This window comes from Apteryx mantelli, chromosome 17, assembly GCF_036417845.1.
Source record: "Apteryx mantelli isolate bAptMan1 chromosome 17, bAptMan1.hap1, whole genome shotgun sequence".
Classification (NCBI taxonomy): Eukaryota; Metazoa; Chordata; class Aves; order Apterygiformes; family Apterygidae; genus Apteryx; species Apteryx mantelli.
Window position 1 is genome coordinate 14093338 of NC_089994.1, and position 14064 is coordinate 14107401.

The 14064-nt window shown below is 36.3% G+C and overlaps 1 protein-coding gene across 5 annotated transcripts in view; it reads right to left on the bottom strand.

Annotated features, from left to right (window-relative positions):
- The window catches only part of GLT1D1 (glycosyltransferase 1 domain containing 1), a 66903-nt gene that overhangs the window by 15111 nt on the left and 37728 nt on the right, over positions 1 to 14064 (bottom strand). For all 5 annotated transcript variants that reach the window (XM_067306738.1, XM_067306737.1, XM_067306736.1 and 2 more), the window contains 4 exons: positions 13252 to 13347; positions 12097 to 12146; positions 4067 to 4110; positions 3015 to 3135 (listed from right to left, as the gene is read on the bottom strand). In XM_067306738.1, the coding sequence (XP_067162839.1) occupies positions 3015 to 3135; positions 4067 to 4110; positions 12097 to 12146; positions 13252 to 13347 (311 nt within the window). The remainder of the gene's footprint in view (positions 1 to 3014; positions 3136 to 4066; positions 4111 to 12096; positions 12147 to 13251; positions 13348 to 14064) is intronic.

Sequence of the window (14064 nt, forward strand, 5' to 3'; positions counted from 1 at the left end):
GTACAAAATTTTCTAGTAATAGGGCCTGTTTCACCATCACCTGCCCAGCAACATGCAGCACTCCTGAGCATTCTGAGGTTATGAGATGTATTTTAAATGCTTGCTATAGTGCTCGTTTTTTTCTTCTTTAAATTGCAGACAGAAAATAGATCAGTTACAGCAAAGATCTCTGAGATATCAGTACTAGACGACAAAATAATTAGCTATGATTTCTGGTTGTTTCAAACCTTAAGGCAGGTTTGAAATAGATATGATTTTATGTTTATCTCATATTTATCTCATACTAAAAGCAAGCTATGTATGTGCTCAGCGTTTATAGATTCATGACCTTGTTAAATTTTGAACTTCCAAGACGATGAGAGTTACATTTTCAAATTCAAGCAAGATGTTATATTCCAGACCAAAAGATTTTTACACATAGTTTTCTGCCTTGTTAATTTAACAGATGGCCCTTCCTACCGTTGGCCTCCAGTAGGGACTTGACTTAATTAGACTGACACTTCCCCTGAGAGATAGATTTTTACAGTAAGATATTTTATAAGCTTGTCATCAAATCCCACCATACAACTGTCTAGTAGATAGTCATACAATACCAAAATCCTTGTAGGTTTAGAAGAAGCATTCAAATGGGTCGGAGTAACTAACAGGGCAAGCTTCAGGTAGTTTCTCAATAGATAGCTAACAACCCAGTTCTGCTTGTAGAGTTAACAGGAGCAGCTCCGAAATTCTAATCATCTAACCCGAGCTTCCTCCTAATTCTACAGGGTTTAACCAACAGATAATGGTCCAGCAGACACCCATACATTCTCTACTGTAATATTTGAGCAGCTCAGAATCAACAATAGATTTTATTCTTACATCTGCCATGTGAAAAATGATCCATATTTTGCAGGTGGAAAACAGTGGACATCATAGGATTGATCAACTAATCTGTCCAAGATGGCACATGAAAATCCTGACCGAACTGGGAACTGAACTGTTGTCTCACTACATCTGCGCTGTGTCTATCAGACCTTCCTTCCTATAATGCAAGACTGCAGCGTGCACCCACCTGTAATTGGTAACTCATTTGCTTGTAACAGATATGCACCTGAAGTAGCATGCTCAGGCTTCTGAAAGCATGCCAGCTCTCTTTATCACTGTTACAGGACTTCCATGATAAACTTGAAGCCATGAGTTATCATTTCAGAGATTAGACTGTCCTTCCTCCACTATTCAACTAGGCTAATACAGGACCAAGGCTGGGGAAAAGAAATGGGTTATGCCTATGGGTATAGATTTATTTTTCTTCCTGTGAAGAGAATCTTCCTGAAGGAGATCATAATTTCCAAACAAGAATATGTAGCCTTTTTTATAGCTCTCTATAATAATTCTTACATAATTATATATAGAGATAGGTACAGCAACATAAAACTTACCATAAAAGGTGAGCAGCCACCAGCACCTACCATCTCACTCACCGATAGCCCCATAGTTCTGAACTGAATGTGGGACTGTTTGAGAGCAAAACTCTTACGATGCTGAGTGCACCTGCACATGAACTCTATCATTAATGGAGCAGTTTAAGAGGCAGCACCGTAGCAGAGCTACCAGAAAAGTCTTTGAGAAAATACAGTAAGTGTCTCAACTAGCTGCTTACATCCTGGTGTACCAGTATAAAATGAAATGGGTTGTGGTAAACTGTGAGTTGTGACAGCTCAAAAGCTCGCACTTTTCTCATCTGCTGACTTAAACCATGCCAAACACACTTGCACTTCTACTGTAGAAACTTTGTCTCTGAATTGACTTCTGTTTGGGGTTTTTCCTTCTGTTTGGGCTTTTTTCTTCCTCTTTAACTCCCTAGAACTCACAGGAGGTTCATCAGATTGATTTTTGGTCAACTGTTGTTATGTGAGTAGTCCTGAAGAAAAGGTCTCCTGACAAAGGAGGTGACAGGTACTTAACATTTACTCCTCTCAGTTACTGACTTAGTGGCTGTGTACTGTGTTGGCACGCTCCATTTCATCTCAACAACTACTGAACATTAAAAATTTGTCTAGCCTGCCACATGGATAACTTTGGAAATGTCACAATCTGTCATAATTGTTGTTTCTATACTATTGTTGCTGGGAAACAGCATCTGCATCCACCTCTGAACAACTAGCATTTCAGAAAGGAAACGCACGTTTGCCATCTCAGCATCACCTAATTTTCAGAATTCTTATGCTGCTCACTTAGTGAGCTTTCTTATGAAGAACTTAGTATGGCTGAAAAGCATGCTGGAAATGCAACATGTGATTACTCATTAGAAACAGCATGGGAGATTCATTATTAATACAAATCATGTAACAGTTTCTGTGATCATCAATGATAAACCAACATTCAGCAGCCACTAAAAAAAAACCAGAATAGTAGAAGGTCCCTGCCCAAAGAACTTCCACTTTAAGTACATTTATGTCTTTCCTAGAGAACATTTGATACTAAGCAGGGCCCTGCTTTGACAGGTATGAAATAAACCTGTCTATTAATTTTCAGTATTAAACTATTATTATTAAACTATTAATTTACGGTACCAATGGCAAAAAAATTAACTAAGCATGTCATTCAATCATTAATCATTTCAGAATTAAATAACCAAACACAGCTTTTAGATTGCTTTGTGAAAGGATGTAAAAATAAATGGAAGTCTAGTCTAGCAACATTACAAGGAAGTAGACATTGAATCAAGAATAGTAGCAGTCCCAATAAATCAGAATAATTCTCATATCTCAGGTCTGTAATGTTAGTTTAACAGGATTGAAAAAAATTACATTGTGTCCTTTAAAAATAAATAACTAGACAAACCATAAAAAACTGTCAGTTTAAGGGGGGAAAAAAACTTAATTACTGACACTTGCAAAAAGAAATAGTTTAGTTTAGTCTTCACCAGCTTTAAAATGGGGACATAAAACGTTGACATGTGTTTCCACAGATAAAAGGCTATTTCAGATTCATTGTAACCTCACTGAACACCCTCATTGCAAAGATGCAATTACCTCCAGAATTGCAGCAGACATTCCCTCTGAAATGGAGCTGTTCACCACAGCAAAGCACCTTTTCATAGCAGCATGAAGATCATCTTGTGACATCTCCTGTAACAAATGTACTCCAGGTGCCCTAGAAATAAGGCACGCACAATTAGGACACTTGCTAGTATAAGCTCTAAGAATTTTACTCCCTAAAACTTAGGGCAATGATGGAAAATGGCCAGAATGGTTCAGACAGAGGCGCCTGCCTCTCCATGAGGTCACTAAGCCAGGTGTGAGCACAAGTGCATCTGACCCTGAACCAGCTACCTGTCAACTAGACCTGGCTAAATGTTGCTCTTTTGACTCCACAGTATGTAACACCCAGCTTCTGTAGACATAAATAACTATATCAACTGCAGTATCAAAGCATGATTACAGGAGACATTTTCCATTAATAACCTGAAAGGAACCAACAAAAATATTCTCTCTCTGAAAATGGAATTGCAAAACACATACTTTATGCAGATTTTTAACTCTGAGGCATATAACCAATATTAACAATCAGAGAAGGTTGTTCTGCTCTAGCCAGGCAACTCTATTTACTTCAGAAAAAAAAAACAAAAATAAAACCTCTCTTCTCTGAAATTTATACCTTTCAATTAGGAAGTGCATAAACTAGAAACAGAAAAAAAGCTACTCAGGGTTATCTTGTCCCCCTACTCGCTCACCCACCAACAGCATGCAAAATCTTGCAGAAGTCAAAGTAAAAGAAAGAATGAAAAGGCCCAAAAGAATAAGTGTAAATCATACCTAAATCAAAATCGAAACCTAAATGTGATTGAACACAAAACATGAAGAGATCTACTGGTTATCCTAAAATTTAAAATGTATACACTATCTGGTCTGAGAACATTATGTGCCAAATTATCAGAACACATTCATTTTAGTCATACAGAGAGTAGTGCATCTATGTCTATTGTATATACAAATGAGTGTTTATGCACATGGTCTAAAAAGCCAGCCAGCCAGCCAGCAGCTTTAATTTGAAGCAGATAAAAGGCATAAAATTAGCTTCTTACCTTTTAACCTTTTCTTTGACTTCACTTGTAAAAAGTGGATCAACCTAGAAAGAAATATATACATAGGTATATGGCACTACGTTAGCACTACAGCATACATTTGAAATACCCAGAAGAGAAAAACAAATGCACATCAGTTTTAGCGCATTTTTGCTAAATTTTAAATGCATGAGTAAGCTGAGCTTTAAAATCATACCAGAGACAGGTAATTCGGTAGAGTAACTTTTGATTCTTGGGATGGGTGCTCTTGTGAGTGATTGACACTTAGAACAGACGTCTTGCTAGGGATGTTGGTGCTCAGGACAGTGCATGTGAATTGACTGCTCCACTCGTAAAGCTTTACATGGCTACTCTTAATTCAGGGTAGCTTTGGGATACCCTCAAAAGGGAGGTTTCATTTCTTGTCCTCTGACACCCCTCTGGCTGCAGGTTCTAATAGCTATAGATCTACTTAAAATGAATGAAGGATTGGTTTCCGATTGCTCTGCTAATGCTATCATGATTCAAATGACTGATTTGACAACTTACTGTCTAAGTGAGGAACAATGCACTGATGTGCCAAGTAATTGTCCCTTTATGTATGGGGTAACCAGTGTGAGGAAGAAAAGGGACTTTTCAGGCTTTAGTTAACACAGGAAACAACCTGCATGTAAACTGAGACGGTCAAAGAGATTTTATGAACATTATGCAATTTGCTTGAAAATTAATAAACACAAACTTATACAAAATAAGCTAGAATTATTAAAAATTGTTTAAGACAGGCAATTAACTCCAGCAAGTTTATTTACAAAGCTTAACTACGTCTGTTATTCTCATTTAACATGTTTAAAAGAAATAAACAGAATTTGGAAATCCTTAACTAGACATGAAGAACAGCACTGGACTTGTTTTTATTAAGGCAGACTGAATATATTAGCTTAATTTATGACAGGCTGCATAGCACACAGCAATTGAAAGCACTGGGGACAGCATGGCTTATTTTTTTAATGCATGCTAATGTGTTATTTCTTTGTTACAAATTACAAGACAGAAACAGTAACAGAACAATTTAGAAAACTTCTGGAAAAAAGTCAGAAGTGATTTTATAGCTATGATTGTGTACTTTGAACAAAAGAATAATTATGTCATGAAACCTGGGGCTTCATAAATCAAAAGATTCATGCAACTCACTCTTGCACTCTGGAATGAATTCCTATTGCATATAAAAAACAAAAGGCTCACATAACTGCTTTAGAAAGTATTTTCAGTAACAGTGTGGGAGAAAACAGGTGCCCTTTCCTGAAGTAATACCTAATCCTGGCAACAGAGTATGATAGCGACCTGTACTCTAACCAATATGCCAATTCACAGGTTCCTTAGATATTTTATATTGAACTTCATGATTGCTATTTCTATATAAACACATTTTCAGCTTTCTCCCCAAAGTACTATTTTAATGTCAAGTTCCTCTCAGGAGGAACTATACTGTGTTTCCATTGAAATCAATGGAGTACATGCAAGTGATTTAATGAGCCGTGAGATATGGGCTTTTGCTCTTCTACCTTTAGAAGGATGAAAAAAAGAAGTATGGCCTGTGACTCATAAAATTTGTAAGATATTAATTTCTATCCTATCTATTCATGTGGAAGCCAAGAAATTGCCATCTGACAACAGTCCTTTAAGCTGTATTCTTCTGTTGGTAGATATTCCAAGAAGCCTGGCCTGAATATGAAAATTCAGTTAAAATATTACTTTCAGGATGGGTGTAGCAATACTTGGAAAAGCAACAGTGATCCCTGAGAGCTACATTTAGGAACTTGAGGGGGCACAGTTATCTAACCACAGTCTCATTATAACAGAAAATTAGATACAATATAAGCTGTTCAGTAAGTTGGAAATGCACTTCAAAGATGTGAATGCTTCCTAAGCCAACTGACTATGGCAGGATGCCTGGGAACTTAGCACATTCTCAGAAAAAACTATGGAAAAGACAGGCTTATTTCAACCCAAAGTATCTCAATGGTCCAGTTCCTTCTACAGATAGAGGGGTATTTCCTGCCATATTTTAGTTTGTTATCTATCAATGCACCAGGCAAATACGCTCATAAGTTACCTATCATTTTTTGTTAAACAATCCGCTGTGCACAGTTCTTTAACACAGCGAAAGCCTTTAGAGAGCTACATATTTCATCAGAGGAAGGCAGCTTGCACGGTATGAACAGTTTCTAGCAGAACAGATGAGATGACACATGGACAATGCAGTGGGTACATAGCAAGAAACCACACCTAACAGGACCAGGGATCCTATTAAGGAAGTTCTACTCTCCTGACAGGCAAAGAAACATCTGGGACACGTTTGACACTGCAAAAAGTCACGGAACAAATGTTGTCCAAAGATGAAGGTTCTTGTTAAGCACAGGACCTACAGTGATCAAAATCTAGGGGACCTTCTATAAACACACTACGCTAAATTGCTGTGAACTCAAACTGAAGAAATGGTGCAGAAACATCTTCATTATGATGTCGGGACTACTGTGGCTTTGTGGTTTATTAAGCTTTGCAGAAAAAAAAAACAGATCTTAGTACATTTAAAGTTCTGTCAGAAGACTGCCCTGAGTAATACAGAGTCAAAAGCTATTTCTGCAAACATATTTAATACGGATAGGGCATTTGCTCGGTATCTGCGGTTTGCAAGGTTTTGACAGTATCGCTGGGAAAGGAACCGGCTTTATTCACAGCAGCAGGTGACCCCACATTACAATTTTTATCTGTTCAATTGTTGAGCAGGCTCAGCAAGAATGAGCATCCCCAGAAAAACACAACTGCTGTCTGCAGCAGAACGCAATCTGCCTGCGGCAAATGCACCAGAAGTTTAGGAACCTGACTAACATATTGAATTCAGGCATTCTACACCGGCTTTTCCATACTTCAGAAAATGTAACGTCTTCTGACCTAACCTGCAGCACTACTACTTCAATGTGGGACAACTAACAACTTGCCAAAAATATAATTTTCAATCATCTGCTGAAATAATTTGGCAAATTGGACCTAAATTAGCAAAACTTTAAATCTGAAACAAACATTGGCAACCCATTTTTAAAATATTGAAACAGTGAATTTCAATATTTCTAACAAAATTTCAGTTGAAGAAAGGTTTTCTTGAAAACCAAGGAAACAAAGGGTTAGAAGAGTTGTCAGCATAACAGTGGAAGTAGTTCTTTTTCCTTTCAAAAACATCTCAGTGAGTAGGACACTTATTTAGAATGTAGCTGGCAGAATTTCATATTCCTCTTCAGGCTTAAGGAATTTTAAATTTTATCATTGTCTCCTATCTGACTTTCCTAATCATTGTGCTGTGGGATATTCTGGAGCAGAATACAGACTGCTTAAATATGTGAACAAAGCAAAAGTGAAGAAAATGAATTTTCTAAGGAATAAGAGATTATGCTCTGAATTAGGCATAAAATGGATTTGAATCCAGCCTTTTACAACCTGACTGATGATCCTGCATTCTGCTTTCCTGAGTAAAAGAAAAGTGACACTGTGAGCAATGCTATTGTCCTAACTCTTTGTTTTTTTGGCTTTTATTACATATGACCAAAAGTTAACCATTCTATTATGCACCAAATGAAACATCCTTCTTGACAGGAAACAATTTTTTGGGTGAAAAAGACAGGTGATATTTATTTTTTAATTTCAGATTGATCTAGACCAAATCCTTTTGAATTTTAATTTTCTTTGTCCATACATTTTCAAAAACACATGATTTACTTACATTATCAAGGATTTCCATATTTCTAATAAGGAGGTACTAGATTCTCTCTAAGCAAATATTAATTATCTATACATCCTGATCACTTGCATGCCCAACATCTTATCAGAATTCTAAAATCTGTAAATAGAACCTAATAAATAGATTTAACCTTTATATATATATATAAATGCACATGTGTGTGCACACACGTGTGTGTCTAAATTCATACATATGTAGATATAGAACTATTGCTATCCACGTTCACCAGCAGAAAGATGTACATCACTGTATTTGATAATGCTCCCAAAGATACCACAACAAATCAGTGACAGCCAGAAACAGAACTCATGCCTCAACAGTTCTAGAGAAAGGAAGAAATCACTACCTTAGATCTACATTTTTATGAATAACTAAGTTTAAATTGTAGATATTTTATGAAATTGTAAGTTCAGACATTTATGCAAAATTTATTTGTTGCATTGACCACTTGTGGAAGTGGGGTTAAGGGTCTATTATTTGCCAGGTGAGTTGCAGGATGTTTCTACATACAAAGGATGAACCAAAACCCCCAAGTTTATAAACACTGTCAAGGCAGTTAAGGGAAAGCGACTGGGATAGAGCCCAAGTTACTGAAATGCTGTCATGATGGACAGTGAGGAATTACTTAGCACAGCAGAAGATTGTGGGGTGTATGCCAGAGAAATGGTGAAATTAAGAAAAACAAATAAAGGTTGTATATAGAAGCAACTTTCCAATACTGAAGGAAGTTTGCACATGGAATATTTTTCCAAAAAGTGGTGAGAGTGACATTAGTTGTTTCATTTTAAAATTCACCCAGAAAACATACAGTAGGTAGCAGTCATATATTATAAGGAGATGGGCTACATGACCTGATAGGTCCTTCCATCTCTGGAGGCAGATATTCAACTAAAACTGTATCAACAGGCATGGAAAGAAGTTGGACAGCTGAAAAATAGCTGTCAATGAAAAACAGTATCATTATAAACACAGCAATATTCTGTACTGTCTACAAGAATGGTTAAGAATTACACAGAGCATACAAAGCGGGCTTCAAGCGGTTACCCAACAGCTGAACACAAGTTCTGTGGTCTTAACTTTTAAAAGGTTTTATAAGCTTCTATTCTTGGAACGTAGACTTGCTGAAAATTAGCTATTATTTCAAATTGCTTCATTATTTAAAACAGAAATAGAAGGAAAATTGGAGGAGGACATAAATGCCGGAAGTGCTACATTATACAGGACCTAATCCTGAGACAAGTGTGCCTAGCAAATGCAAGAAAAGGCCAATAATCTAATATGAGCAAAGCAGAAAACAGCATGTGGGCTTTATTCTTTTTATTCTTAATATTATTCTTAATTAATATTATTCTTAATGTATTCTTTTTTTAATATTCATAATAAATATGACTTGCTTCACAGGTAGTGCCACTGATTCTCTTAGGATTGTGTGGTTTGAGAATTAATGTGAGTAAGAAAAGCAGAGCTAAACACCAGTAGAGCTAAACACATGGAAGGCACCTGAGATTTATTTTAGCACACAAAATAATTCTCTGATTGGCCCTCCTTTAACAATAATTTAATACTATGAGAGGAATACGTTTTTAAATGTTTGAAGGAGGTTCAGTCCTTGATTCCTTCTATGCACTGCCATAGGGTTATTTCTGGTAACTTACTGTAATGACAGCTCATGAAAAATTAAAACAAATATGAAAGAGAACCAAAATGTCTAAAATCCACACTGGAGGCAGCAAGTGCATCTCTTGATTCTAAAGCACAACTTCAATATACCTGCTCTAGATTTACCTTCCACACCAGTTCACTTTCAAATCATTTTGTGTATTAGCGTGGAAAAAATGCGGATAAAAATAGAAATGTAAAAATGGCTTTTAAAAAATAAAAATAAAAAATAAAAAAGCCCCTCTCTCCAGAGCTGTGGGAAGCTGCATAAATGAACCTCATTCTGCACAGAATTGGGAGAAGCACTTAGATGGCTCAGAGACTTATTTCCCCTCTCACTCATCCCAATTTTCAGTGCATTCACCACCATTGAGGATCCGGCCCACAGCAAATACTGTGCTGGCAAATACTTAGGTAGGGTATTGGTTAGAGTTAGATGTGGGGATTATTCTTCTTCATCTCATAGTTCTGAAAATAATAATTAATTTGGTAGTTTGTACTTTTTTAGCACTATACTTAACAAAAGTCATAAAAACATCATTTACATGTACATGGAAGATTTCTATTTAAAGGCCTCAATTTCTGCAGGTGAAATCAGATCTCAGAGTGGTAATAACCGGAAACTGGTGGTGCATGCTCAAATGGGTTTTAAAAGACCACATGAAAAGAAATCTATCATGTGCAGAGGGCTAGCAGAGGATTTCTGCAACACATTTAACACCTTTTAAGCATTTAAGGCAGACTTGGACTTAGCTAAAGAGGTCCATGCTTCCTTTTTCAGAGATGTTCAGTCTGGCCACTTGCTAAAAAGTCATGATACTTGATTTAAAAATCATTTGGAGGCAGAGGGGGGAAGAGGGCAATTGTTTTTCTTGTCTATCTTCATGGTTTTTGAACATTTAAGCCCACATTTTCACATCTTTCTCTGCAACTAGGAGAATAAGGTAATTTCATGATAATGACTGTGATAGTTGTGATTTTAAACTCTTTCAGGAGCCAGGACTTTACGATAAGCAAAACATATTGCTGCAAAACTCATGATAAAATTTTGAGATGGCAATCCAACCATGCATTTTGCCCAACGAGAGTTAGCAACTAAAAAAGAGCAGGCATTTTACAGATTGACTTGCTTGTGAAAAATAGAATTAGAAGTTATAACTTTCAAATGTAGATGTCAAACAGGGTCCTTATAATCCATGGAAAAAAAATGAAAACAGAACATTAATATTAGCCAGCACTTGTACTAAAATATGCATAATTCATTTCCAATAAATGATGTCAGCTTAATCTGAGGTTTGGACATATAAGAATAACTCCGGTTTTTGATTTTTTAACTTTTGTTCAACCCCACCTCCTCTCTCAGACATCTGTAACCCAAGTTTTAGTGCAGACTCCAAATACGAAACAGACTTCACCCATTTTATTTGTCAGCTCGAGTTCTGTCCTTGCTGACTGGTGTCAGACAGAAACCTAACATCATTTTGCACCTGCTGACAACTGTTAATTATGTACAAATTCAGACCGCCAGAAATGGCATCAAAATCTAAATGGAATGGAACAAAGACACATACCTCCACATGAACAAAAGATGTGAGAATGGGAATAATGAGCATGTGATATCACTTCCACAGTATTAAAAAATTCTCATTAACAATACTTGCTAAAAATATTTTTAGATGGTAACTGTTGCCTTTCAAAATATTTGATAGGCTTGCTTATAAATTACTTATATTGAAATAGGCATTTCTGGTATTAAGTTTGCAAGAGATCACATTTTTACTGCTTTCTGATTTTCTAACAAACTTCATACTATCCAACAGGTACAAAGAATCTGACTTAAAAACCCAAATATTTTGACACTTTTTATCTTCAAAAGCTGGTTCTGTAGTCAAATGTAACACTAAATGTTTTGCTCTAAGAGACCATAATCAATGAATAGCATTACCAAGTGATACACATGAACTAGACACAAAAATTAAGTACTCCAAATGTGTCTAGCCCAAGCCTTTGGAACAAGAAAATTCACTATCTGTAGAACAAATCTTCAGTTGCTGTAAACTCCACTGAGGTACTCCACTGATGACAGTTTGCATTAAAAAAAAAAAAACTTAAGCGAATAGAGTTGGGCTACCTCAGTGCCTATGCTCTTAGAAACCCCTCTTAGCTGCTTTCCCTTTTAGCACACGAATTATGCTAAGTGAATATTCTTTGTAATGAGAGAGTCAAATTCATATGCAGTGCAAGACAGAAATAAGGGTTGGAGTCTGAAGCCTACACAGTCCATATACTGGAGACACGGGACCAGAAATGTAAGCTCTGCAAGGTACGAAAAATGCTGACTGCGGCCCCTCAGCTAATAGCAGAACCCTGAATTTTGGAGAACACAACACCAGTGTCTGTTCCCCTTCCACAACATAGGCTGCTGTTGAAAGCAGCTTTTTAAACTATTAGGTTTGTACCTTGTTATCTTTATAAAAGTTAGAAGTCCTCTGACTCAGGTTCCATTTGGAAAGAATTATGGAAGTATCTCATATGTGAGTAAATGGAAATATTTAGTAATAAACAAACTAATAAATTAATAATTACAATAACAACTTACTGCAGGTCCAATTATGCCCAGATGGATGCTGGGTTCCTTTCTGTGCCAGTCTAAAACAGAACAGGAGAATATTTTTTTTTACTAATCACAAATAGTCATTTTAAATACTAATATTTAAAAAGCACACAGAATAGTCTTCTTCCTCTGAAATCAATGTAAATAGCTGCATGAATAAAGCAGGTAGCATTAGGCAAATATTGTAATATCACTTAAAGGACTGAATACTCAGAATTAAATGATTAGCATATCTGAAAGTTAGTCTTTAGCATTTCTGCCTCATGCAGTCTCTTATGATTCAAGGGTTATTTAACTAAGCTCAGATATTAATTTTCAATCATCTCAAGAGAACAAGACTTTATAGAATACAGTGACTGTGGCCACTAAGCCAAAATGATTCGGATTTTCCCTCCTGTGTGAAGGAACGTGTGGAAACAACTGCAACCATTACATTTAATACTTACGTTATCATGTAAGCAAGAGAAATCTGCCATTCCTCAAATATCAGAATAGATCCCTAGCACAAGACCAGTTACTTGCTTTTAATAAACTGCATGTATTATTAACCATTAGAAGGTGGCGAAGGTGTACATAAAAAAATAAATGGAATAGTTGAAGCTAAATTTCCAGCTTGGAACATCTGAACCTTTTACAGCCACAAGTTCAAAACTTGGCAAAACAGTCACCCACGTGACTATGAGAAAAACTCAGCCTAGCTTACAGTACTGAGCCATAAGGATGGGTGGTAAGACTTGCTTGTAACTTTAATGGTATACCTTAGCACACATGCAAATGAGTGCACCTGCCACAGGGCAGTAAGATTAAAATCTTATTTAAAGTAGGTGAGCTCTTCTTTTGTCTTCCATTAATATTGTATGCAGCAGCAAAATAGTTTTGTCAACAAGTAAAAGCATCGAATATTGCTTTGATTTTAATGCTCTGTTATTCCCAGGAGGCAGGAAAAGACACAGTACAGAAATAATGTGTGGAACAGATCAATAGTTACATGAGCATTTCCTTTTTAAAATATAAATATGATATGAAGTTTTTTGCAATGAATAAAACAGCTTATACCAAACTTACAAACAGTAAAAGAAATGCATCTGAATGAAATGCATCCAGGGACAACATAAGGATATTCAAAGAGCAGGCACCTACCAGAAAATACATCTACTAAATAGAGAGGGTCTTTGATTCTTCGAAGTCCACATATCAGAAGAAAAATGTGTAAATTGTCCACATCTGTAGGAATGTCTGAAACAAAGTATTGTAAAAATCTGAATGCAGATAGCAAAGTTAAGCATCTTCAAAGTAAATATTTCATGCATGAGCACATACAACAGGACTTAATAACAGCAGTAATAGGGTGGATTCTGAAAAATTCTCAGTGTTGTTCCTTTGGTTTCAGTTGGAAACAATTTCAGTAGAGTCAGTTAAATTTGGAAATTAGATTCCATAAATTTCCACCAAATTCTGGGGGATTATTCCAGAAAGCTCAAAGTCCCTGATCCTTATTAAAGTGTATCTGGCAGACCCTGGTAGCCCTGCGCAGTTGCAAGGAAACTAACTTCAGCACTGCTCTTATTAGCAAAACCAGAAAAAAAAGCCAGTGCAGGCATAGAAGCAGATGCAAGGTCTGATAAATTTGTGATTTGAATCAAAACTCATTCTAATTAAAAAAAGAAAAATCCAGTAGCAAAACTCACAGCTTCTCAGTAGCTCTACTTACAATAGTAAGTACAATCCATTTTCAAAGCACTTTCCCTGCATTAGGGGTCAGATCCAAAGCACAATAGGAATCATTACACCTCTTTGAAATATTAGTCTATTTTTACAGATGGAATGAATATGGACAGAGATTGAAGCCCTGTACTTAGAGTGAATCTGTACCAGAAGTGGGATTAATATTGAGGCTTTCTTGCTCTCACACCAATCCTCAAATCAATTCAATAGAGAACTTAATCATACATA